This window comes from Eptatretus burgeri, chromosome 1, assembly GCF_056783735.1.
Source record: "Eptatretus burgeri isolate ZD-2024b chromosome 1, Ebu_testis_v1, whole genome shotgun sequence".
Classification (NCBI taxonomy): Eukaryota; Metazoa; Chordata; class Myxini; order Myxiniformes; family Myxinidae; genus Eptatretus; species Eptatretus burgeri.
The window spans coordinates 22,421,992-22,449,583 of NC_140961.1; the positions used below are offsets into that span (position 1 = coordinate 22,421,992).

The 27,592-nt window shown below is 45.3% G+C and overlaps 2 protein-coding genes across 16 annotated transcripts in view; both read left to right on the forward strand.

Moving 5' to 3' along the window:
- The window catches only part of FBXW4 (F-box and WD repeat domain containing 4), a 112,158-nt gene extending 103,068 nt beyond the window's left edge, over positions 1-9,090 (forward strand). For 7 of the 8 annotated variants that reach the window (XM_085874863.1, XM_085874831.1, XM_085874854.1 and 4 more), the window contains 2 exons: positions 8,277-8,418; positions 8,541-9,090. In XM_085874863.1, coding sequence (XP_085730989.1) covers positions 8,277-8,418; positions 8,541-8,651 — 253 coding nt within the window. In that variant the 3' untranslated portion in view covers positions 8,652-9,090. The remainder of the gene's footprint in view (positions 1-8,276; positions 8,419-8,540) is intronic. The other variant, XR_015056462.1, reaches the window with a different exon arrangement.
- Positions 9,091-11,488: 2,398 nt separating this feature from the next.
- Positions 11,489-27,592, forward strand: part of POLL (DNA polymerase lambda) — a 97,763-nt gene continuing 81,659 nt past the window's right edge. For 4 of the 8 annotated variants that reach the window (XM_085874726.1, XM_085874775.1, XM_085874781.1 and 1 more), the window contains exon 1: positions 11,489-11,617. The gene's annotated coding sequence lies outside the window, so the exon portion shown is untranslated. Of the gene's footprint in view, positions 11,626-11,854; positions 12,095-27,592 lie in introns of those variants that run through there. The other 4 variants (XM_085874765.1, XM_085874746.1, XM_085874755.1 and 1 more) reach the window with 4 other exon arrangements.

A 27,592-nucleotide genomic window follows, 5' to 3' on the forward strand; every position in this document is an offset into this window, starting at 1 on the left:
TATATATATATATATATATATATATATATATATATATATATATATATATATATATATATATCACGATGCTTCAAAAAGTTGTGGCTGGATTATGACAAAACTAGGTGGATGAGTTGGTTTGGTGACAAGAACAAGCTGATTCGATGTTTGTTCACGTCCGGATCCAGATTCGGCCTATCAGTGGAATAAAAAACATAACCTGTTCAGCCTGGTGGAGGTATGTGCTCTACCAAGTGCCGTTCCAGTTTATTTGTTTATTGCTCCATGCAGGACTCAAGACTTTACTTACAACTATTTTTGACTACTGCACCCTCCCCTTGCCCCCATCTTTCCCTTTTCCTTCCACCACTCTCTCAGCCATATTCGTGCTCCCGGCTCCCGGCACAGAGCTTCCCCGGCTCTGTGTCAGCAATGATTTTTCAATTAATGGCATCGCAGCCGAGTGCTAGATCCTGAAGAGAAGTTGCCAGGCCTGCTTAGGCTAGGAGAGCCCCATGGCGAGTACTGCGGCGTGCCTCAGATTAGCTTACTGGAAAATAAGTTGCCGAGCTGAATTCCTGACCCACGGATTGAGATTTTTTTTTTCGATGTTTGGAGTATCTGTGCAGAAGTTTACAAATAATATATGAGGTGGTGTTGGTGGGGTGGTGGCATGAGGGTGCGGCAAGTCCTCATCATCTTGGCCACGGGTCTGATGTGAGGGAAGAGCTTCCCCTACGGCTCTCTTCCTGCCATTGTACACCGCCTGCTGGGCTGCAGCCAGAGGTAGCCCTCGGGGACCAGGAGTAAGACAACGTGGGTTGCGACTAAAGATCCGGGGGTGGCACGAGGGGCATGAGGCGACCTCCGGCGGTGTTTCGCACGCCAGGCATTTGCAGCTGCTTTTCCGTGCACCGCCGCTCTGCACAACACGCGCTGTTTAACTTGCGGACCACTGACGTGATGCAAATTCTTGGGGGGGGGGAGGAGGGGGAGTGGGTGGAAATCGAGAGGTCATGATGAGGGCATGCGGTCTGCAAGCCTCCCCATGCCACACTTGCCCATCCGCCACTTGTCTTTTTCTCCCTTAGATTACACCTTTTCCGTTTCTCTTTCACACTTTCTCATGGCATTGGCAGTTTATTCCAGAATTAAGAATTTGACAGAATGAAGAACTAGTCATCCTGGTGAAGGTCAGTGTCTATCTGGGTCAGCGGACAGGTTCATCCGACTGAGGGTTAATACCTGAAACACCAGTTTATTGGTTTTGTAGCTGTTAGCGTACTTCGATCAACGTCCTGTTGATTTTATCAATTCTTCTTCTTTGGCAGTTTGTTTTACCTTGTACCTTATTATCACTTGGCAGCATGGTTTAGCTGCATTGTTGTTTTTTTTTTTTTTGAAGATGTATGGTGAAGTTGATTATTAGCTAAAGACATCGGTTGTGAGTCAGGAGAAGGTCGCTTTGCACAAAGGATGCAAAATTAGTTACATGGCAACAACAATGCTTCCCGATGCTTATGAAAGCTGGTGCTCTCGCATTTTGTTTTGCCAACATGTAAACTTGGAAGATGTCCTTACTTGTGGTTCTTGGAACATGGCAGCATCGATCACAGTTTGATACACTTTGGCATAAAACACAAGTCGAAGCATTCCTGTGGTTTGCTCATGTGACGTCAAACAGAAGGTCCTTTTGTCATCTCGATTTAGAATCTGCCTTTTGAGGTATTGGAGTAAAATTTCAGGTAAGAATGGGCTGCTACATGGGGGAAGCCCCCTGACCCAGTGTAGTATGGTTGAATGAGGAATGGTGGTTAGCTCGGCCCCAGCTGATGTAACGGAGAAGTTTGGAGGGCCAGCACAGGAAAGGTGTTGTGCGGACCCACTGCTTCCTGTCACCTTTACTCCTGTTTCTCCCACTGCTGCCAAATGTTCCGTGGGAAGCGGAAGCAACCCATCTCGGGCGGCTTCACTTCCGCCAATGCTTATGTGGCTTTCCAGCTCGTCTCTTGGCATCTGTAGCTCATCCGAAACTGCCCTACCTGGTAGCATGCATATTGCTCTTGCTCTGTGCAATCTGATGTCCCTTTGTTGATGTTGCTGTCGCTGTGATTTATCACACTTGGTGTTGATGTTAGAAACCAGGTATAGACTATCAAAACCAACCTACTTGATATACAAGGCTTGTTTGCATGTACCGTTGCGGGTATTTGATCACAAGGGTGCACAGAACCCCCAAAACTGCAACCTGCCATGGAATGCACCTGCACAACAGGTACAATGGCAGACTAATGGATGGGCATCACGCTTCTGAAAACCCTTAACTCAAACCATCCTACATTGTTATGCAGTGTAGAGCATCAAACCGTCCCGAGTAAAAACGAATCACTCGCACTGTTCTACCAAACTGCTTGTGGCCTACGATGGTATCGATGATGCAAACCAAGTCTTGAGCTGTGTCCCTTTATTATCTTGTCGAGTCCCTCGGGACTCTCACCCAAACACGTTACCAGTTTTGCACGTTGGCTGTGGAGGTGGGGTTCTCTGCTATTTCTCGTACGTTATGTCCCTGAGTTCTTCAGATTTTGTAATTGGCATTCCAAGGGAATCCCACAGATCTTTCCGTTCAGCTTGAACAATGAGCACCTGAACTTGTGGCTCCAAAAAAACCTATTTCTTTGTTTCGAGGCCTGGGATACCTGTTCATTGCACCATTGGGCCGTGCAACCTCATGCATTGAACAAAATATTGAAAGACCTTGTCTGCACCTGCTCCGTTTTGGTATTTCAGAGGAAGTCAGACTCGCCGAGCACAACCGACATCCGAATAATGTTGTGGGGCCGGGTCTCGGTGGCGAGCACGACCGCTAGAGGGAGCAGTAGAGTCGGCTCCACCTAACACACCGGAATTTAGGTCGTGACCCTCAGATAAGTCCGAAAGGCACGGGTCCCTTACAGGACCTTGAATCGCCAATAATTTGACCGTGTGGGGTAGGGTTAATTGCCAAACTTCAATATACCTAAGTACCCACGCGGCAAAGCTACCGGGGAATTCACACCCTCGACAGACCTCGAGCAGGACGAGCCGTTACCGTGCCCGAACCGTGTGTAACCCGAGCGGATGGTTACCGAGGCCCGTCGGTCCAAATGAACAATTTACTGCTTCGCTATTTCTCAACGCGCACCGTGCTAAACCAATAAAAGAAATGACAGGGAACGAGCTGGGACATTCAACAAGAGGGGAATTTATTTACAATAATTGGGGGACGAGGGGAGCACGTAAGGGCAGAGTTATCCAAATAAAGAAGGGAATCAAATGTACAAGCATTTCCTTAAACAATTCTACTTAGAGACAGGGCCCACGGACACACGCACGCACACATAAATACCCCAGAAAGAGATGGACCTCGAGATCTTCATTGCCCCTTCAGCTCGGGATGGAAGATTTGCTGAGGGAAGAGAACGTGGCAGGCTACCTGGCCACGTTCTCGTGGCTGGACGACCGCACCTTCCCGGAGCACCAGGCGCCAAAGGACGGACCAGGGCAGCCGAACCCAGAGGAAGCGAGACGAGGTGATCTCCCATGATGAGATAGTTGACCGCTTGTTGTAATGCGCCAGACGAGACACCTCGGATGCGCTGGATGCAGTCAGCCGCAGACCCAGACAGAAGAGCGCTCTAGCAGACGGGACACAATCATCAATCAATTCCGTCGTTTTTGGGGCCAGGTCCGCTCCCCCGTTGCCTGCTCCCATTGGGTGGACGGCGTGTCGCAGCTCCGCCTTCCTGAAAAGGACCGCCCCGGCTTTGGTCCACGCGTCACCCATTGGGCGGAAAATGACACATACCCTTATTTGGCGCAAAGCCAGAACGAAGCGCTCCGTGTCCATCTTTGGGGCCAAGCCAGAGCGAAACGCTTCGTGACCATATTTGGTGCGAAATCCACACTGCCTGGGGCATAGAATTTGGCCCACGCGCACGCCCGCATGCCAGCGAGCGCGCGGACAATACCGCGAGCAGAGGGTTGTTGGGGTAAAAATCCTATCTATAAAATAACTTCGCAGCGCACGTACACTTAATTCCCATTAGACATAGGGGAAAGGGAGCTATCTATCCACATTTACTTAACGAAATAACTGAGCTACGGGGACCTGAATGTTGAGTGCTCATGGCTGCCAGATTCGTAACAATAACCCATATTATTTTGTCTCCTCATTTCAGCTTGATACTGTGAAGGAGTCACTCGTGTTCTATCTCACAATCCTTTGCAGTGTTCTCTTCCTTGAAATGATGCTCCAGAGCAATTAATTATTACCCTTTGCGTGTGAAGCATAGAGCAATTGGTACACTTCTGTCTGCCTGTGTACAAAAGTCAGTTTATGATCGAGGAACAACTTCATTTCAATTGAATGTTATGTCTGGAACATGAATCGGAAAACAAACCTGTAGTTTCGCAGTTCTTTGGCTCTAAATTTGTCCCGATCACGCATGCGCAGAGAAGAGGGAGATTTTTTTTTTCCTCTGCCTGTCTGGCCATCAAAGAAAATTTAAAATCATTCCAAACAGGAAACTGTGTTTTTAAGAGCATCGTAACAGACACAAACAGGCATGAAGAACTAATGTCACGTATTAAATTAGGTGGTGTACAAGACGCTGCATCAATGGAAGTAAACTGGAATTTATTATTATTATTATTTTTTTTTATTCGACCTTTAAAATCTTTATTTCATTTAAATTGAATTGTGTCCTATGAACTCTCCAGTTAGGTTTTGTGCTCGTCGTTATTTTTCCACTTCATGATGACGTTCACCACGATTAACTTTGGGAGGGAGACGACTTACTGTAATGGATTGTTCCCTTGCTTATTCTCTCTCTCTCTCCTCTTTCTCTCTCCTCTTCTCTCTCCTCTTCTCTCTTCCCTCTCTCTTTCTTCTCTCTTCCTGATAACGTTTATCAATCCCTGTTGGAGGTCTGTTGATTTCATTCTTTCTGACCTGATTCTCATATAGAACAAACTTAGCCGAGACTCTTCCCTTGCGAGGTATAGTCCGTTGATTATATTCCTGGTTATGCAAATCGGTTGCACTTTTTGGCAATTCTCACGACTGTAAAATGTGTACCATGGCTTTTTGCAGGATAGTTTGGGTACATGAATAGAAAAGATCACCCACGAAGCTATGTAGTAAAGAAAACTTTGTTTTGAGTGTAGAACACGTCACAAGGACACAGCACCAGGTGATGAGGAGGCATACCTTGCTGAAACTGCACAGAGAAGTTTGACCAGACTGACTTAAGAATTGAGTTCAATGAGAAACAAAAGATTATGTTCCCAATGGCAAAGCATCGGCTCTTTGTCCCTGAGAAAGAGCATGGATCGTAAGATAGTCCAAAGAAGGCTTCTTTCCATGGAGCTCTTGACATTCGAGGAGCAGAGGGTATAGGTATGATTTGACCCCAAAACAACAAAAAAGACTTGTTTAACACCAATGGGATGTGGAACTTTTCACACAACGACCTCTTGAGATGGCTTGAGCAATAGAAGATGCAAATGAAGAAGAAGTCGGACCGTGGATCGAACGTCTTGCGGTGTTTGTTGAAACCAAGAAAACTGAGACTTGTACTTGTGTGAAAAAGGAGGTACATTCCATTGTTGAGGCTTCCACACAATGTCCACTCTTTGTCTTACTTTAGAAGATCGAGGCTGATGAAAGAGCGAGGTGATGGAGGGTATGAACTGACAGTGGGATGCAATAAGCAAGGGAATGAATAAATGGGGAAAAGGAGAAAGAGAAAAAGAGAGAAAGAGAGAGAAAGAGAGAGAAAGAGAAAGAGAAAGAGAGACACAGACACTTCAACTTGCAGGTAAGGGGGTTTGGTTAGGGTGGATTCACGGGGACGTGAGATGGTCGTGTAGGGTTAATGTGGGTAGAAAAGATTGCAGGTAGGGATGGGGTGCATGAGGTGATGGTGCATCGCTTGCTTGAAGCTCTGGAGGGAAGAATGGAATTGAAGACTCTCAGGAAGGCAATTCCACTTTCAGGAGAAAAGACAAACAGAAGAGTGAGGTTGTGCTGTAAGGTTTGATTTTGGGAGTTTAACCAGGAGGGGTTCATGGGAGAACACATACACATCCTGGAGGAGCAGGGGAGGATCAGGGGGCTGATAGAGCACTTCAACCTAGTTCTACTCATGGTCCACAAAACGCTTTTTCGCTTTACCCAGCAGACTGAAGATGTTCATTTCATGGCAGCTCGCAATTCGATTTGGTGTGACTGCTCGTACGAGCATGTTGTTTCCATCAGATGTGCAAACTGTTTACTTCCACCAAAATGGATGACCAAAATATTATTGTTTTATTTCGTAGCGGGTTTGCCAGGGAGTTCTGGTGGATCGGTGGGGTGGTTAGTGGAGGATGAAGCGAAATCCACTCCACTCTGAACTGGGGATGAAAAACATCGGCTCTTTGGCCCTGAATATTTGCTGATGGAGCATCGGAGGCATGATCATCGCCGATCTCCACTTGACTGTTTTTTTTGTTTTTTTTTTAAAGCAGGAGGCAAGGCTCTTGGAAGAGCTAAACCACAGAGGGATAAATGTCAGTCCCCAGACATCGGGCGGAGGCGAACAGACGGACATTATCGCAGACTCGCACCGCACTGTACAACAGGGATCGGGCAGAAAAAGGGGGCGAGGGTTCAGCGAGTGGAGAAAGGCTCGGGAGTACAGGGATGGTGGACACACCAGATGGTGGTGAAGAGCTGGATTCTTGAAGGACCTTTCGAGTGACACCAGGTGACCTTAGAAAATACCAAAGCATTCCTCATTTTCTTGGTCAGAATTATACACTTGGACTGTGTATGTTTGTGAATGGACGAGACTATTCGCCGAACCCTTTAGGCTTCACCCATTCCTGAAGGTGTGTGTGTGTGTGTGTGTGTGTGTGTGTGTGTGTGTGTGTGTGTGTGTGTGTGTGTGTGTGTGTGTGTGTGTGTGTGTGTGTGTGTGTGTGTGTGTGTTTTAATGGTTTTTCAGTACAATTTTTGTAGCTTGACTCGTATTTGTATGGTAAGACACATGATGTTACCATTATCTAGAATTTTCCCATCTAGGCAACCCTTTTTCCCACCCAAACTTTCCCTAATGACATAAAAGGGAGTGTTCAAATTTTCACAATTTCCTTTGGGTTTCTCATTTCCACTTGTCGTGCAACGGGTGGGCGAGGTACAACGAGTTTACGACATGTTTGTGATGCTGAGTCAGACCATTTGACGTGGAACAGGAGGGTTGATTTGGAAAGGAAAATGGGAAAGTATTACAATGTATGGGGGGTATGATATACCAGAATTGATGACATTGTTGCATCATTCCATGGATACAACTGTAGCACTTATCAAGTCCCCCTCCCTGTAAATCTACCTAATAATATAGAACTTGTGTTGGGGGTTCCTGTATGCTGTGGCCTTCCTTTTCAAAAAGTACCATGGGATCTTTAACATCTATGGCTGGGAGAGCCATTTTAATGTCCTCTCAAGGACAAACGACCTGCTTGTGAAAGTACAAAAATGAGGGAACAAGGGAAAGGAATCAAACCCAGCCACTGATCTCAAAGACAGCGAGAATGACATGGCAGAGAGCAGACCTCCGCCAGGCTGAATAGTTTATGTTGTGTATCCCACTGATAGGCCAGATCTGGATCTGGATCTGGACCTGAACCAAAATCTAATTAATTCATCCTTGTCACACACCTAACTCATCCACCAAATTTCGTCCGAATCCGTCCATAACGTTTTGAGATATCCTGCTCACAGACAGACAGGGGTGAAGATATACCCGCTGTCCACCTTTGGTGGCGGAGGTAAATACCTCACCTTTTGAGCTTTACATCCTGTTGACTCCAATGATCGTTAGAACTTAGATTGGTGGTGGTCGTGAAACTAGCGAGGTAATAGTTAATATAAACTTTTTTTTATTGGAGGTAAACTAGTCCTTAAATGGCCTCCAATTGCATTCAGTAGATCAGGGTGGACCATATTGAAGGAGGCCTTCATCAAAACACTAGATTGAATAGGCCGTTCAGGTCACGTGAATTTCAAGTAAATACTGTAATACCTGATAAATTGACCAATTTGGGTCTTTTTGAAATTTAATTTTAGACCATTATGCACGTGTTGTAAGACTGTTCAAACAGGCACCATGATGCTGGTATTCGACCAATCCTGTCTAGCTGCACGTCGTTTTTTTGTGTCCGAGGGTTCTCGGTTTCATACCTTCACGCCATGGTGTGTCTGTGTTGTCCAGTCAGTGTGTGCAGAGATGGGAAGAACCACACGACAGTGCACTCTATTGTGTACAGTCGGACAGAAACAATCTGCTTGTGAGCGGCTCTGCGTACTATGGCGTTGTTCGCCTGTGGGACAAACGGCAAACCCGTTGTCTACATGTGGGTTCCACTTTATTGTCGATTTGTTTTGCATCTCTGCGGTGCTTTTGACTTTTTGCGGTATGTTTGGGGTGTGACCTATGTTTCGCCCGTTCACGGTCTCCATGATGTACTCTGTTCAGATGTTCAGCCTGTCGAGCCCTGTGAGCAGTCCCGTTTACAGCCTCGCCCTGGGTACCGCTCACCTATATGCCGCTATAGCCAGGTATGTCATTCTGCTCGACTTCAAATGATGCATCACCGAGCACCCTTGGAAGAGTGCAGATCTTCACCGACTCAAGAACCGGCTTTCAGTTTTCAATGCATTCTCGATCCTGAAAGCCACCCTCACCGACTATTCCATGGCCTACAATGTCCTGCAGTCACCGAGGTGACTGTTGGTCTCAGATATCGGACAAAATTGAATGTACGACGTAATTGCTGTTCTTTTGCACATGTACTTTTGCAATACCATCGAGGGATTTTTATTGGACTATTAAGAGGTGTTGAAGGTGAAACTCAGACAAGCCGTGTGAGCAGCAGGTGCACGTTTTCCTTGACCATCTTGAGATGGGGAAGTGGTCTGAGGATGGAACAGAAATGTCGATCATGTTTTTTATTTTTGAGTCGAGGGAGTAAATATTTCTGTGAAATCCATGGATGATGATGTGCAATAAAGTGGTTCTTTTAAAATGCTGTTGATGTTTCTGGACAGCACTCTACATTCGGAAGTTTTCCAAACAATAATGAGATTCTTTGTTTCACTCAGTAACTTCCTGCTGTTGGATGGGTTTCCCACTCCAATCCCAACCCCACCTCCTCCCCCATAGCAAAATCCAGCCAACAATCTCTAATCGATGATGTGCTCTGATATTCAAGTAAATAAATCCAGTGATATTTAAGTAGATGCCACTTCGCTTATCGACGACCTCAGATCGGCCTTACGATATGGCACGTCTTGGTGTTTGAGCAGCCCCCTGATGAACGGGGTTCGGTCTCAATCCATTTCCTTCACTGGTGTGGGTTCGATTCCCAAGGCTGCATGCTTGGTAGAACATCTACACACCCTGGTGCGATGAGATGGGACTCCACGACCACGTCCAAGTGTTTGCTTAAAACAACCAGCAGCGAAACCCTGATGTCCATTGGGAGGGGAGGGCGAGATGGAGTTGCGCAGTCAAAGAGGTGCAAGCAAGATTCATTGGGCACAGGCCCAAGTGCCTACATTTCGATAAATTCCTGGGGATATTTTACAACCTGAGCTCATTGCCATGGAGACGGCCTGCTCAATGTTGTCTCCGAAAGAATGCCGATTCCATGATGGTGCGAAGTGCTGGAAGGCTGTTGTGGGCCGAGTCCAATTCTAAACTGTGGACCTAATTTTGGAAAGGAAAAGAGTGCGTCGTCAACATACTCACACACAGAACGGATGCAACCAGCAGCCAGGTGCTATTTCATTCATACGGATGCAGCACCTCGCTGTATAATTTCTGGCGAAGCAGTGCCCCACTGACATAGTATCCCACCTGTAGGTCGGCTGGGATTTGGCTAGGGTAACCCCACACAATGGCCTGCTCTTTTTATTGGAAACAGGACAGCCGGCTTACAATTCGTTCCAAGGACGACGTGCTCGTTGATGCAGCACCCTCCTGGTGACATCAGGATGATTCTCGGAATCGATCCCAGATACTTCAGTTCCTCGTTATTCAGATTGATCTGAGTTGGGGGTTTGTTGTATCACAAAAGGTATTCACAGGTGGTACTCCATGTGATTGAAAAGGATCCTAAGAGGTGAACAGGGTTCTGGTTTTGTGAGGACCATGGGGGGGGGGAGGGGGAGGGTCAGATTAATGGCGATTTGTGTGGTGTGCGGTCTGCATGGTGTGAGTACATGAAAATTCGGCCATTTTTTATACGATAACCGAGATTCCTATAGGTACGCACATTCACCACCAAGCTGTCAAGCCTGGGTTTGAATCCCGATGGATCCAGCTGTAAACTATCATCTTGGTGTTTCATAGGCAGGGTGATGAATCGATGTGTGTGTCGTCCCTCGGATGGACCTTAAACTGGGCGTACAGTCATAAAATATCCCACGATGTCCTTTACGAAGAGTCACCGGCACCATGAACAAATTACAAATCCCTACCAGAACTACTGCTGGGAAGGCAATGGTAAACCACCCAACACAACCGAAACACCCAACACAACCAAACCACCCGACATAACCAAACCACTAGCATAACCAAACCACCCGACATAACCAAACCACCCAACACAACCAAACCACCCAGCACAAGAAAACCACTCAGCACAAGAAAACCACTCAGCACAACTAAACCACCCAACACAACCAAACCAATAGCATAACCAAACCACCCACCACAACCAAACCACCCACCATAATCGAACCACCCACCACAACCAAACCACCCAGCATTACCAAACCACAAAGGACAACACGTGCCAAGAACCCGGCTTGGCAGCAGCAACCCCCTGTACAGAGTATGGTACATGTTCCCAATATCATGTGTGGATCTACAGATCCATCATTTATTGGTCGAATCCTTGATAATCGCCAATAATAATCGATCATCCCAAAGTTCCGAATCGATGTGGTTTCTTTATATTAAGTGCTTGATCCGGTTTCCAGAGAACATTAATCTCTGAACATCCGAGCCGGCCGTCGAGGATTCACACGGAAAACGCACAATTTCACACGATCAAGGGACGTACACTTATTACGTCCGCAAATATGGCGGGATTTTGGTGTCCGACCCTCAATTCCCTGACAAAGATGGTTTTCGTTGGGAAAATCCTTCCACGGTCAAAGATAAAGGCACCAGCAGCACCCAGTATGGCCGTCCAGCGAGCCAGGTGTGAAGTTACCTGTTTCCGGCGCATGATTCCTCCCTCTCTTCGCTCTTGCTTCTTGGGAAGGTACATGAACAGTTCCCAGGTGAACACCGACCACCCTGAATATCTGATCAGAACCGAGGAATGTAAGAGATAAACCCAAAGATTGTAAACGGTTCGATTTTAAATCACCACAACTCGCAGGCTCGTGGCGCCCCCTGCCGTCTCCCGGGTGACGACCCGGTCTCCTTCACCCGGACACGAGTACTGTCCGCTCCTTCCGGTCCTGCTGCCGCCGAAAGGACGACTTTACGAACAGCAGGCCGAGGTTCGAATTCAAGGCCTGTAGTTGGAAGCGCCTCAGGTGAGTAGGTTAGTCGTCTTGGTAACCTGTTGTACAAGTACAAGTACCGAGCTGTGTTTATTGATTATGGAGAGATATTTGTAATCGTTGCGAGTTCTGAATTAGGATTTGTTGAAAAACTTCCTTGGGCCATGCAGAGGTGTGTGCGTGTGCGTGTGCGTGTGCGTGTGCGTGTGCGTGTGCGTGTGCGTGTGGTATTGGGAGTCACATGAATATTAATGAACCGGAAGTGACGAGGCGGAACCGAGAGTGACGTCAGAGAGCTGTCGAGTGAGGAAGGGCAGGATATGTCGCCGCCATTAAAAAACGGTTGAGGTAAAGATCCTTCGTGTGGGCTGATTTTACCTCACGACATATTGGCGTTGAGGATGGGATCACCTTGCTCTTACACCACCTGCTGCATTCTAACCAAGTCCGGGTGAGCCTTCGATACCTTTTACCTCATGGATTCGCAAGTTCGAGAACTTCGTGCTAGCGGTAAATGACGACGCACTTTTTGATGCGAGGAAGCGCACATTGCTTATACACCACCTCAGAAATGAAGGGCAGCGTTTATTCTATAATCTATCCCCTCCCACTTGATGGGGACACGTACTCTCCTGCTGTCAGTACATTAACAGCCTTTTTCATGCCAAAGATGAACGTTGTTTTCAAACGATACAAGTTTCATCAACGAGCACAGAGGTCGGGTGAATCCACTGCTCAGTTCGTTGCTGCTTTACGTGAGATTGCGGTTCATTGCGAGTTTCGTGACCTCTCTGATGAAATGATACGAGATCAGCTCGTGGGAAAAAAAAAACCCTTCTTCGCCGTTTACCTTTTGCTGTCCGTGATACTGTCTCGCAAGAAGTGGAAACGCTTGAAGAAGCGGGTATCATTGAGAGAATTGACTCTTCCGAATGAATTTCATTTATCGTCGTCACGCATAAGGCCAATTCCACCGTTACTGACGTAACGTTTGGACTGATTTCGAAGTAATTTTCGCAAAATTTCGACGTAATGGGAAGTCTTTAAATTAAAATGTTTTGCTCATATTGTCAGTGGGTGCAGGCTCATCAAATATGCCAAAACTTGCTGGATTCCAACATTCCATATCTTTTGTATTCAAAATTCAACTCGTCGTAACTGACGTAACAAGAAATATTGTTACGAATCTGGAAACCTTTTGCACACAAACAGCCAGAGTCCCCGTAGTTCAGTTATTTCAATAAGTATGTGTTTATAGTTGGAATCCATCCTCTATGTCTAATGGGAATTTCATGTGTGTGCTACAAGTTATTTTTAACCTTCGCCATCTTCGAAGATGGATGGAGGTTACTGTTTTCACCCCTTTCTGTTTTTGTTTGTTTGTGAACAGTGTTACGGAAAAACTCCTCGACGGATTTCGACAAAACTTGGTGGGGAGGGGGTTAGGTATGGTCCAAGGATCATGCCATTAAATTTTGGACTTGGTCCCCCCCCCCAAAACAAAAAATTGTTGGAGAAAATATATATATTTTTGCATTTCTACATGTTTTAAGTGATTTCCAACCCCCCCCCAAATTTTTTTACCCCCCCCAAAAAAAGAATTTTTTTTTTTTGCATTTCTACATATTTTAAGTGATTTCCAACCCCCCAAAAGAAATTGTTACCACCCCCCAAAAAAAAGATTTTTTTTTTTTGCATTTCTACATATTTTAAGTGATTTCCAACCCCCCAAAAGAAATTGTTACCCCCCCCCAAAAAAAGAATTTTTTTTTGCATTTCTACATATTTTAAGTGATTTCCAACCCCCAAAAGAAATTGTTACCCCCCCCCCCCCCAAAAAAAAAGAATTTTTTTTTTTGCATTTCTACATATTTTAAGTGATTTCCAACCCCCAAAAGAAATTGTTACCCCCCCCCCAAAAAAAAAGAATTTTTTTTTTTGCATTTCTACATATTTTAAGTGATTTCCAACCCCCAAAAGAAATTGTTACCCCCCCAAAGAAATTGTTACCCCCCAAAAAAATTGAGAGGAATTTTTTTTTTTGCATTTCTACATGCTTTAAGTGATTTCCAACCCCCCAAAAGAAATTGTTACCCCCCCAAAAAAAATTGTGAGGAATTTTTTTTTTGCATTTTTACATGTTTTAAGTGATTTCCAACTCCCCCTCCCCCCGAAAAAAATGGAGAAAAGAACTATAACTGTCAGCACTGTTGACATCATATTTAATGAATAAGATATAAGGTTCACTTGAGTGACCCAGCAGAATTGGCGGCGGAGGTTTTGCACTCTCCCGAGTCCTCCCCCTCTCGTTTTAGTTAGGTTTTTATTACATCTACAACTACAACAACAACAACAGCAGACCATCATCATTACACACGTGGCCTTAGGTGAGTAGGTAGGCGGAGTTACAATCACCTCAGCTCCGACTCCGCCCCAGAAAGGTGGGAGTTTCCCCGCCTAATGTGGGCCTGTCCAATGAGGGACGACCAGCGGATCGCGCAATGCAACCTTCCAATCAGGAGGCGAGTGGCGAGGAAAGAAATCCCTTGGACCTCAAGAGTGGTGGAGTGATCGGCTGTGCGTCTGCCTCGCCTAGTGTGGCCTAATCAAGGAAGCTGTTTCGGGCTCGATCGCCGGTCGGCTTATCATCTCTCGCTTGTCCGCCTTCGTGCTGGCTGACGTCCGATGCTCTTTCCCTCGTCCCTGGTGCTTGGTGCTGCGTTGTTGGCGGTGGATTCGAGTACCGCCACCGGACAAGCTTGAGCAGACCGCACGAGGCGGGCAGGTGCAAATACATGCCGTGTGTGTGTGTGTGTGTGTGTGTGTGTGTGTGTGTGTGTGTGTGTGTGTGTGTGTGTGTGTGTGTGTGTGTGTGTGTGTGTGTGTGTGTGTGTGTGTGTGTGTGTGTGTGTGTGTGTGTGTGTGTGTGTGTGTGTGTGTGTGTCGACAGTCTGTACAAGTAGAAATTGTTAAGTGTTGTTCATTGTACATGGTTTGCATTTCTTCTTTTATGCATGATAGCTCTGCTCTTTTTGTGCCCCCCCCCCTCCCTGATTATTGTTATAAATAAAACCCCTGTTAAATGTACCAGCTCGTTTTCTGTGCTTTCCTTCATTGGCCTAGCAAGGTGCATATTGAGAAATAGTAAGGCCGTTTGGGCTGTTAAGTTGTCATTTGGTCCGGCGCGGCTTTGGTAACTTCCGCTCGGTTACGCCGGATCTGATTCGGACAAAGTCGGCTGAGGGTGTGGTTTCCCCGGTAGTTAGATGGCGTGGGCACTTAGGTAAATTGGAATTAGACAAGTGGACCCTACCTCACGCCATCAAAATATTGGTGACCACGGTCCTCTGTGACCCGTGACCTTTCGGAGTTGTCCGAGAATCACGACCTAAATTCCGGGTGTTTGGTGGGAGACAACTCCACTGATCCACTTAGTCATTTATCGCCACTGAACTCCGGCCCACAACAATATCACCCCGCATGGGGTATCCCAAAAACATGGTCAAATTCTCTGAATTGGAGGCAACTGATCATCAGTGGCAGGGACAGTGCTATTATAATGTTCTCTAACAACATACAGCCATCAACTTAAATTGATCGATACCCGCTGTGGAGCGTCACGTGACATTGGTCACGTAACAACAGAACGTAACTGACATAACTCCTGCGATGAACTTTAAATTTCAGATTACTGTATGATTACTATATGATCATAAACACGACCTGACTTTAACAAATTAACAAGTAAACGAAATTCATTTCACAGTCCTGAGCTTCCTGGTACATAACTGGGCATCTGCTCACTGTTTGAGAGTAGATTCGAGGCCAACAAAATGTGTTTTGAACTAATAAATGTGTGCAAGAAATCCAAACAGCATAGAAAAAGATTGAATCAAACAACTTGCGGCAAACTAGCAATCAAAAGTTATATCCTCTCAAAAGCGCTCTTTATGTCCTCCAGGGATGGGACTTTGAATGTTACCACCCCTTGTAGAGCAACCGGTCCGTAGAAAATGACAGATTCGTGGACAGTGTCAAGGTCATCGGCTGTGGGCCACTTGAAAGATGTAACCCCACCCACTGTGGCCTGGTGCAAAAACTTCATGTCCCAGAAACCATCACGGTCACTTCTCCTGAGGGTGCGGTCAATGTAAAATCGATCGATGAAGTCAACGGCATAGTATGCCTCCGATTCGATAACCACTTTCTCCACATTGTCTAGGGATGGCACATCTGGGGCCGCTACCGACTGAGATGGTGTGGGCGGTGGGACTACCGACTGAGATGGCGTGGGCGATGGAACTGCCTCGATGGCTGGTTCTGTGCGACTTGATACGGCGGCGAATGGACTAACAATCGCCACTTGCAGTGAGCCCAGAGAGTCAGCATCAGGATAGAAAAAATGATGGGCTCTCAACTTTGGGATGGCGGTGGGCTTATGGTGATCCCATAGTTCATCAAGCTGCGTTTTCACCTCTGCCACCTCGCTTGCAGGCACATACACGACAGTCACATTCGGACATGCCTCCTCCGTGACTTCTGCAAATTCAGCAGCGTTACCAGCAACAGTTCTGCCTTGTAGGGTTCTCCTCCAGACGGCTCGCTTTACTGTCCCAGCTACACCATCGTCGGGCCCTTTACCATGTGCAGTGCCGAAGAAAAACCAGTCTACCTTCTCCAACTCCTCGTGCATTTTTGAAGGCCAATTCAGGAGACTCAGGGTGAACCACTTTTTAAATTGGCTTCCTGCGCCATCGGTGAACATGTGCAGGTGTTTGATTCTTCCATCAGCATTAGCCAGTTCTAAGATTTTCCGGTTGAATGTAGCCACTGCATATTTGTCTTGGTGAAGTTCGTCACTGACCATCATGAATGATTTAGTACCATCCGTGGTATTTAGGACTGTGGTGAAGAGCATCACACCAGTAGACACCCAGTGTGCTGACATAACCTCGTTCTGCTGTTTGATGTTACAATTTTCAGAGAAGTCCTCCTGCAACAGCGCCTCCCCTTCCATCAGCTGCCCTTCAGTACCTTTATCGCTCGCAACTGGGTTTTAGCTCAGAAGATGTGGAGCATTCCATGTCAAGTGTACACACCCTCCCAACACTAATACCTCATTTTCTCCCCATATGTTGGTCATTTATTCGTATCCCTGTGCTGTAAGAGGCATCCGGCGTAAAACATGTGCCAAAATCACTATGCGGATCATATGGATGATCCGCTGTGGCGACCCCGAACGGGACCAGCCGAAAGAAGAAGACGAAGATGTTGGTCATTTATTCATTTGGGTGAAAAAACTCAAAATACCAACTTTTAGACCTGTGGGCCCATCGGGGCCCATTTTAGGGGACCCCCAAATTTGGGCGCCCCCGGCTGCCCCCACAATCTTCCAGAGGCCATATCACAGGTTGTAGTCGTCCGATTTGGCTGATCTTGGGATCAAAATGCTCGTAAAAGCGAGATCTTTCGAAACGCTTAAAGTAAAATCACTCAAACAGTAATTCAAAAAGTTATAGTTTGGGGTGCCCTTTGACCTTGGGCCCCCGCTCCCCAGCCAAACCGAGAAAACCCCTTCATATACTCCAATACCTCAGCATAAATTAAAATGGGATCTCAATGGGTTCAAGTGTGATGATGGTTTTATTGTTTGGGGACTCGGGTGCTGGACACACAATACGCCACAATACATAGCACAATATTTGAACACAAGATTTCCAATACACTATATCAGTATATTGTACGTAAATTTTCCACATGCACATGCAGGAACTGGAAGCGATACTAGGCTGAGTAAGAGTTTTTCCTAGCATATTATAGTCAAAATTTTTTGCCAACCAGTGTTTTATTTGACAACTGTGTTTCTTTTTTACTGATTGTGTAGGTTCTACCTGTAGCAGTTTTTGGTTCTATGGAAAGAAGTATATCAGAAATGTCTAAAATGCAGTGATCTTCAGTGTCAGGAAAAAGTAAAATATTTGTGGGCCCCTTTGGATGAAGAAAATTCACTTTCACTTCATGAGTGTCCTGAAAGGCTTCCATGATGCAGGCAAGCCACCATTTTCCATCATAGTGCACTGTGACATAACCTGAGAGTTTCCCATTAAAAGTTGGTGTAGATTTTGAAATAGCTGACTTGATACGGTGTTCCTCGCTAAGGCTGAATTCGCGTACTTGAATAGCAGTTTCAGAAATAGGGATGAAAGCATGAAGTTTTTGAGTTCCAGCTATGGTTTTGACCGTTTTTAACCTTTCTTCCAGATTTCGTTCTTCCTCGTCATACGCCTCATGGATCCCGTAACCGAACTTCATTTCATTCAAACCATTTTCAGCAAAGGCGAAAAGATCTTTTGGAGAAATAATTTGACTGTCGTAACGTCTCCGCAGGCTCTCACATGTTGCTTCTCGTTTGACTGTACCTCCCACACCATCTGAAGGGCCCTTGCCATGACTTGTGGCAAAAAATGCCATTCTGCGTCAATACCATTATTACTATACAGTAATTCCCCGTTTATCGCGGGGGTTACGTTCCAAGCCCCCCCCCCCCCCCCCCGCGATAAGTGAAAATCCGCGATGAATGGATGCCTCCCCAAAACTCATTTTAAACTCAATTAAACACATAAAGAAAACATTTGTAAGCATAAAAATGTACAGAAAATAATAATAATGGAATTAAAAACAGTGAAAACACATTTTAAACTCAGTATGGTAAACTCAGTAACGTTGCAAGATCGGGTTTGAGGTGCCGGAGATCGACTCGTCTGGTCTGGTCGGCTTGGCAGTGATCTATTCGAGGTGCCGGAGATCGACTCGTCTGGTCTGGTCGGCTTGGCAGTGATCTATTCGAGGTGCCGGAGATCGACTCGTCTGGTCTGGTCGGCTTGGCAGTGATCGGGTTTGAGGTGCCGGAGATCGACTCGTCTGGTCTGGTCGGTTTGGCAGTGCTCGTCCAACCGCGGCAAACCTTTTTCCTTCCCGAAGCATATCGAGCACCTTAACCTTCTCCTGGAGTGTCAGAACATTCCTCTGGCGCTTCGGTTCCTTGCCAGAAGCCTTAGAAGGTGCAGGGCATTTGGGCGGCATCGTAGGGCTTGGAGAAAAAACGTAGAAAATATTCGAAGTTCACAAGCGAAACTTTGTCTCGTGCATTGTGTGACTGGTCGAGCGCCACGCGTTATAATTTATATTTTATATATTATTACTGCGATATACCAGGGGAATCCGCAGAAAAAATTAGTTAGGTTCCAAGGGAAAACCCACGATGAACCGGCGGCGCGATAGGTGAACCGCGATATAGCGGGGGATTACTGTACTCTGATTTGTGACGACATAGGTTTATGAAGGCTTTGCAATTCTTATATTGGCCAGTGCAACCGTCTGAGAAATAGTAAAGTTTCTTTACATTTACAAAGCTAGATTTCAAGTATTCAATGAGCATTCTTTGGAAGAGGTGGACTGAGACAACGTCATGAGTATTGCATTCTGATATAATCGTGAACGAATCGTGGTTTAATTTGCCATCGTCCAATTTGAAATAGTAAACCCAGGGGTGAATTGTCGCTTGAGAGCAGTTCCAATGGAATCCTTTGGCCACATCCTGTTCGACAAACGAATAGTTCTCTGAGAAGTCTCCAATAATGACAAATTCTCCTTCACCGATTTCGTCTTTCTGATTTTTTTCAGAAACTGAGATTGGGCCTTGGCAATGAAGTCGTGTCTCACTAATTTCACCGCGCGTTCACAGAATTGATAAATGATTTCTTCCAAAGGCAGGACCATGGAGCTCAGTTCAGATCTGTTGATGAATGTCCACCGTTTAAACTGAATTTCATCAATATCCTCTAGTTCATAAGCACTCATATCAGTAGCTCGGTTTTGAAGTCTTCAATTGATGGGAAACTTTCACAAGTTCTGAAATAACCTGCCGGTTGTGCTGAGTTACAAACTATGCGTGCTATCACATGATGATAGCTTGGAAGTTCGGCTATCTGTGGCATTTTGGAACCAAACATCATGAGTTTCACATTTTGATGTATCGTACATACACATACACTGTGTGTACCGCCTGAACCGGCCAGGACACATTCCGAGGGACGGAGCATGGCGAACTTCGTGAATCCAACTTGAAAGCCAGGGTTCTTCTCTTTGAATTTCTGAAACAGTTCCTTGAGATTGTTTAGTACCAGGCGCTTTTGAATTTTGTCTTTTCCATGTTCATTCCTGACCACCACTCAGTCCTTTTTTCCCGGCATTATTCGGCTTACTTCATCATTTCGGGAAAATTCGGTTACGGCGGATTTCACTTCGTAAGGCAATATTTTACCCTGTTTGGGATTTGGAGACAATAGCATACCATTTTCTTTCTCTAAATTTTTGGCTTGCACAGCCATTCTTTTGGAGCAACTGAATTCACTCATCATCCCTCTGATGCTCATATTCCTAGCAAATATTGTCAGGATACGTATTTGCTCTGAACGGCTCGAAACAACGTATTTTTCTTTCAAGCTTTTGATCACCTCTGGCATGCAGTTTTCATCACATTTTGATGCTGTATTTTGTGTTTTCTCTGCAGTGCTTGGTCCAGCAACTAGTTCTAATTTCTTTCGCACAAAATCTTCCACTTTATTTCGCTTGTCAGGAATGTACCCTGGGTTCCTTTCCACCTTTCGTTTGTCGAATGGGCTTTCGCCGATCATCAATAACGACTGGTTTGATAGGTCAACTTCTGCTTCTCGCTCAAAAACCTCCTCGTCCTCATCTGTCGAAATAGATTCTGCAATGCCTTCGATAGTACCTTCTGACGATAATTTTGAACTGGTCGAAGATGATTCTTCAATATGCTCTGGTGTCAACTGAGAGTTTTTTTCTGCACGAAGTACAAAGTCTGTCATCTTTTTTCACCTTTTGAAGAAAATTTCATCAACATATCATTTGGAACATTGCGAACATCTTTTCGTTGTTTCGTTTTATGGCAGCTGAACGGATCGCAACAGTATTTTCGGAACTCCTTTCGATCTTCAGTCGCCATGCTTACTGCAAAATATGCAAAAACTGAGATTAGCCCATTTATAACTTAATTTGATGATGGTTATACAAAAAATGTACACTTAAAAAATCAATTGACACAATAGGCAGAATAATTTTTCGCAAATGATGCAATATGTATATGTATATATAATGGTCCAGAGATGGTGATTGTCAATTTCAGACATAAAATCGCCTGCCAGCAGGTGACTTCATTGGAACGATGACGGCAAACGTCGCCCAATGTCGAATCAAGAATTCGTGATATGTGGACCCCGAACAATAAAAACCATCATCATACTTGAACCCATTGAGATCCCATTTTCATTTATGCTGAGGTGTTGGCGTATATGAAGGGGTATTCTCACACGAAAAAAATCGGGATCATCGGTTTGGCTGGGGGGCGGGGGCCCAAGGTCAAAGGGCGCCCCAAACTATAACTTTTTGAATTACTGTTTCGGAATGATTTTACTTTGCACGATTCGAAAGATCTCGCTTTTACGAGCATTTTGATACCAAGATCATCCAAATTAGACCACGACAACCTGTGATATGGCCACTGGAAGATTGTGAGTCAACCGGGGGTGCCCAAATTTGGGGGGGCCATAAAATGGGCCCCGATAGGCCCCAGGTCTGAAAATTGACACAATGTTTTACCGTGGATACAAACACTTGCACAAAAAAAGAGTGAAATCTGAGATGATGTGTCAAAATTTCGCTGAAAAATGTGTACACTTGACATGGAACGCCCCATGTCTCCTCATGACGCCCAACTGCTACACCAGTGCTGCCTTTGCTTCACCCAATGATGAAGCCACGATCTCCTTCCGATATTGATCGTTCCTCTGGTAGTATTCAATGACAGTTTCACCACGTTCACTTATACCGATCAGATCATCAACTACCATGCTGAATTCTTTGCAGTTATCACACTCCCCTGTATAACAATCCATGTGCCAGCCACACACGGTCAGTTCAATCAATGTTTCTGCAGGTGGTACATTTGGAAGATGTTTCCGGATGCCATTGAGGAGCAGTTCAAAGTTTTCATGGTATTGGCAGCAACAAACGTGTTGGTCTTTTTCGGACACTGACGCTGCTTGTTCACTTGAGTCGCTGCTTCCTTCCTCCGGGCTCTCATTTTCTGCATGCGGAGTTTGGCGCTAGCATTCTGCTGCTGCTTTTTCTTTTCATCCCATTTTTCCCATCTTCTCTGCTGGGCGGCATTCTTGCTGATCGCCAAACTGCGTTTTTCATCAGTCATATTAGCACAGTATTTATTTTTTTCATGCGATCTTTAGCAGATATCGCCATCTGAAACCAATGGGAGCAGATTTAGCGGTGTCAATGTACATACTCTTCGACGTAACTGAGGTAGCTTCTTCATATTACGTCAGTTACAGTCAGAATTGTTACGGCAGTTACGCTGATAAAATTCAGACTTGATATATTACATGGGCCCCACTCTGCCGAAGGGACATCATATAGTCCCGAGAAAGAGAATAAAACATTTCACTGGATTACCATTTCTGTGGCGATGTAAAAATGAAAAATATCGAAATTTCGTAACTAACGTAACACAAATCAGACATAAGTTTTTGGAACCCACGTTGTGTCTACTGGTAAATTATATAACATCAAATCAGCGTCATGGAATTCACCGATATTCCTGCTTTATTCAAAACACAGAATGGATGTATTGCACAGATAAAATATGCTTATTCTGGAAGATAAAAGAAGACAGATTTACCACTCACCTTGAATCGAATTTCGCACAAAAACAAGATGGCCGCCAAATCACGTGACAGCAGGATCACAGAAAAATGTAAATCAATTTTGGAAACGAGGATAATATCCTGTTCAATGCCATAAAAATTTTGGGAAATGAACTTTTATTTTTTGGTGCTTGGGTAACATTTTACGTGGAATTGACCATAAGAAAACAGGAGGTACAAGACTTTGCGTGGATCTTCGTGAACCCAATAAGGCGATCGTAATAGACAGTCATCCACTCCCACATATTGAGGAGGTATTCACAGAACTTGGGGGAGCAAGAATGTTCTCTACTCTTGATTTTCAGAGTGCATACCATCAAGTGCCCTTGCATGAGGAAAGCAGAGCCCTTACGGCTTTTGTAACACGCGAGGGACTTTTCCGTTTTTGCCGTGTGCCTTATGGTCTTGCTTTTGCTCCCAGTACATTCCAGCGAATGATGTCACAGATCTTAGCTGGCCAGGAGGGCGTCTAGTGTTACCTAGATGACATAATTGTGTATGTTTCGTCTCTGAGAAACACGAGGAACGTCTTCAAGCTGTTTCGAATCGTATTGATCAAGCAGGCTTAAAACTTCCTAATGACAAATGTCATTTAAGGAAAGCTGAACTTTCTTTTCTGGGTCACGTGGTCTCAGAAAAGGGCATGAGCTCAAACACCGAACATGTGGTGGCAGTAACACAAGCACCACCCCCAAAGGATGCATCTGCTCTGCGTTCTTTTCTGGGTTTGACTTCTTGGTCCTCCAAATTCATTCCAAATTATGTGACAGTCCTGGAGCCACTTTGTGCCTTATTGCGCAAGGATGCTGACTTCTCCTGGACTGAGGCTGCGCACACTCAATTTTACAGGGTAAAAAAAATTGATTGCTAACAGCCCTGTACTTGCTTTGTTTGACCATACTCTGACCACCATTGTGACCACAGACGCATCTGATTATGGACTCGGAGCAGTGCTCGCTCAACTTCATGAGGACTACAGAGGCAACAGGAGCATTTGCCTCACGAATGTTCACACAATGCTAACGCAAGTACTCTACAGTAGAGAAGGAAGTGCTCGCCTATGTCTGGACAACTGATAAATGGCGTACTTATCTGTGGGGTCAGAAATTTATCCTGCATACAGACCACAGTCCACTGACCACACTACTGTCTTCAAAAGGTCTTGGTCGAGCTGAAATGAGAATTGTGTTGGTCTGCACGCTTACTGTGATTTAACTACACAAACCTGGCCATCAAAATTAGTGCAGCAGATTACTGAAATAATCTTTCACTTGGTGGTACAAGCACCAAATTTGGTATACATGTGCTCCAGGACCTATTCTCTCAGAAAAGTACGTTACCCACGTTGAAAAACAAAATGGCCACCATTTAAAGTGGTTTGAATCTGTGTTTGAGCTAAATTTTGATGGAATAATGCTATTTTAACGTTCTATGCATCGAAATATGTTTTTGAGTTAGAAAAATCCATTTCTGCACTTACAAAATCGTAATTATTGAAAACTAAGATGATATGGCCGGAATTAAATGACGACAGGCTCTTTTAGCACTACATTTTGCAAAAAGAAAAAATGAAGAATAATATAGCATATACAGCAGGAAATTATTATCTTTTGATTCACGTGGTGGATTAGTCAATCATTAGTCCTCACATTTGCATGCACACAACTGTGTACACTTGAGACTGAAGCGATAGCATTTACATCGCCCTCGGCATTCCTTCTTGCAGCCACATTTTGTTAACTGCTGACAACTCTGGGCAATGGGTGGAAGGATCGTCCAAAAGACTTGCCAGACCTCACCATCTTTCTGCCACCCCCAGTTAGCAGGGCTTTCAGTTTGCATTTTGCACACTGTTGCCTGGCCCCATATGCAGCCTGCTTGGTAGGCAGACCGTTTGATATGCTGTATGAGAGCTGCGCTTGTCGGTGGAATGGCATCATAAGACCTTTGCTTCCGAGCGAACAAGTCCAGTCTTGCCTCATCAACTTTGTCCATAGTGCTGTTCGTCATACATGGTGATGACAAACTTCTGAAGGACGTTGTAGTCTGCATTTTCCACGACTGGTGGGTACTGACTTAACTCCTTGAAGATGGGAGTCACTTGAGGGTAAACCTCCCATGCCTGCCATGCAGTTTTTTTTTGCCTTTTCCGCGAAAAGCTGACAGAATATCATAGCCAGTGAAGGCGTGAAAGAACAGCATGCCACTGGATTTGTCTGGGCCAAGATTCGCCACCATGTCATGAATTGGCAACCATTTAATGAACTGACCCTGGCCAAATTCAACCCACAACATTTCCATGCCTGCGTCTTGGAGGGTAGCAAAAACACTGACTGCAACAACGAGAACATCTGTGTCACATGCTTTAATTGCTTGGCTGCATGAAGAGCATGAGTGAATATTCTGGAGTCTGCTTCCTCATGGTTGCAAGGACTTAAGCCATCAAGACTGATGGATCTTTTGGAAAGAGCCTGATCTCCTTTGGTCACAACAACGACATTGTCAGGACACATGGTCACTATCTTATCAGCAAGGAACCCAAAGAGCTCTGTCTTGTTGTTGTTGTTGTTGTTGTTGTTGTTGTTGTTGTTGTTGTTGTCTCTCAGGAAACTTCTCCAGTTAGGTGGCAGCTTGGTTTTCTCCATCACTCGGCATCGATCCACTTTGCCTCTCTTTGATCTTGTTTCAGCCTTCAGGCTGGAAGTCCAATAAACATCAAAAACTATGTCTGTCTTCGTGAAATTTGATGAGTACATCTGAATCTTTGGAACCACATCTAGGACAGCATATTCCTCAAAGGTCTTTGATGTCTTTGGCGGCAATGAATACACAAGAGAGGACCCATCAATGATAACAGCATCACATCCTGGTCTAGTGTCGGGAGGAGTAACTGTAGCTTCCAGAATTTTTGCAAGTTGCGACTTCTGACCAGTGTGGAGTTTCCCACTGTCACTCAGCGCCGCAGGGAAAGACTGGTTTTCATGTTGGAAAAACTCAAGCAGGTCACACTCTCATGCTTGGCAGGATATAAAGAGTTGAGAGAACAGACGGAAATCATCTTTGAGTACCTGCTGCTTCATGTCGCCAGAAGTTGCAGCTGCCTCATGGCGAAAGAAGTCTGCTTTGTTCTTTTTGATGGGCTTATAGAAGGAAGCTCCATCACCCAGACCATTGAAAAATTCTCGGAAGGCAACTTTACCTTTCTCAAGGTGAGTCCTTACAAGTTCAGCAGTACTGGGATGCACGATAGTTTTTGAGTCCAATGTGAGCAGGTCTTTTGATTCTTCCTGAAAAGTATTGCCCAGATCCTTCATTTCACCAAACAATTTCTGGACCTTGTCAGAGAAGGATTTCTGAGAAAGGCTGGTTTGCTCATGGTGTGTGATATCTTCATTTGCCACTTTGGCCAGTGAAGCCAACTCGTACTGTGATATTAGCACGCTAACTTCTGGTCCAGACACCATCCACCGACTCAGTGCAGCTGGATCCTCAGCAAGCCCAATGGCACCACCATCACATTTCACTACTGCATTGGCCTGTTCATGTGCTTGGTCAATGGCCAAGCCAGAAAACTCCCTGTTAGTCTTGTGTACCACAAAATTTCCCAGTTGAAATTCATTAAAGACCTCAGGGTGAGTGTGTTCCAAAGTGACCATGTCTCTAAGATGGATGGGGAGCCATCTGGCATAGTTCACATTGTTGTTTGCAAAGAACAAGGGGATAAGAGCAGCCAGTGCTTCGCAATACAAACCGAAGTTGGCCTCCCTGAAAGACCTGACCAACGAGAACGTCACTAATTCTATTGACAACACAAGATCCCAGAATTGAAATTGAGGACTCTCTTTTCTGCATTTCTCACACCAGTCATCAAAATCCAGAGCTTCTTCATTCTCTTCTACACAATGATGCTCATATGCTTCCTTTTGGAGCATATAGAGGCAACTCGCTGTAACTTGGTGCATATGGCGTGTTCTTGTGACACTTGAGGCAGAAAGAAAGGACTCTGCCATTCCAGAAGAAGCCACCCCAGACTTCACAAGAGCACCTGTCCACCCACTGCTTTGAAGTAGGGTTCCAAGAGACCTTAAAGCAGCCATCTCTATGTGGAGGCCCCCAAACATGACAACAAATTTATCCTCACCATACAGGTCAGGCCCGTGCCACTGGACTTGTTTAAAAATGACCGTTTTTACAGCCATTTTTCCCTGCTGTGCAGGGGTTTGGCTTTTTTTTTCTTGAGGCAATGTTTTTTTTTATGGCCGGATGCCCTTCCTGACGCCAACCCTGGTCGCCTCTTACGACACACAGGGATATGGAACACCTATTCTAACCGGGGCATACACCGGGACCAGTACACTGGCACTCATTTCGCCGACCTCGGAAGGATGACAGGCTGAGTCAACCCCCTGGTGTTAATTCAGCATCCAACGGGGCTTGAACTCAGGACCCTGGGGTCCCAAGCCGCCACCCTAACCACTAAGCCAACACCAGGCTTACTGGACTTGTTTGATAAGTGCATAAATAGGCTGGTCTGTGGTTATCACAGGGACCTGTCCTGGGTTGAGGTGTGCAATAGTATCCCTGACTTTGTTCATTGAGTGCCTTACAGTGGCAACTGAGTGAGCTTCATCACGAAGGAGGGGCAGAAGTGCTGTAATACTCACTTCAAATGCAAGACCTCTCTTTTTCTCTGCATGATGGGCTGACCAAGTGATGTTAACATCGTCATGTACTTCTTGTGTGAGGCTAATCTTCTGCAACCACTCGTATTCATTGGTTAGGGGGAGACTTGGCAGAGATTCATATGTAACTTTGCCTTTGGGAGGAGAAGGGTTCTTTGTTGTGAAGAACGCAGGATAGACATTTGTATGAGTCGGGGATTTCTGGGACTTTCTTTACTTTGGTATTCTTAATTTGAATTGGTTCCTGTACTTCTCCTTGATTTCCTGATGTTGTATGTTGAAAGATGGATATGCTGGTTCCATGGAATGATGTGGTCGCCATTGTGGAAGAGAGATGATTGTCGATGTTATTCATCGCAGATGTGCTGAAAAGACCTTTCCTCAGTTTGGGAGGACAAACCACACCTTCCTCTACATATCTGGCTACAGCTGCATCTCCCAGCTGAGCTGATATGTCGAGTACTCGATCATATGGAATACTGAGACCATGGTCATGGAGCATTTCTACTAGGTGTCTCTTTCTTGTC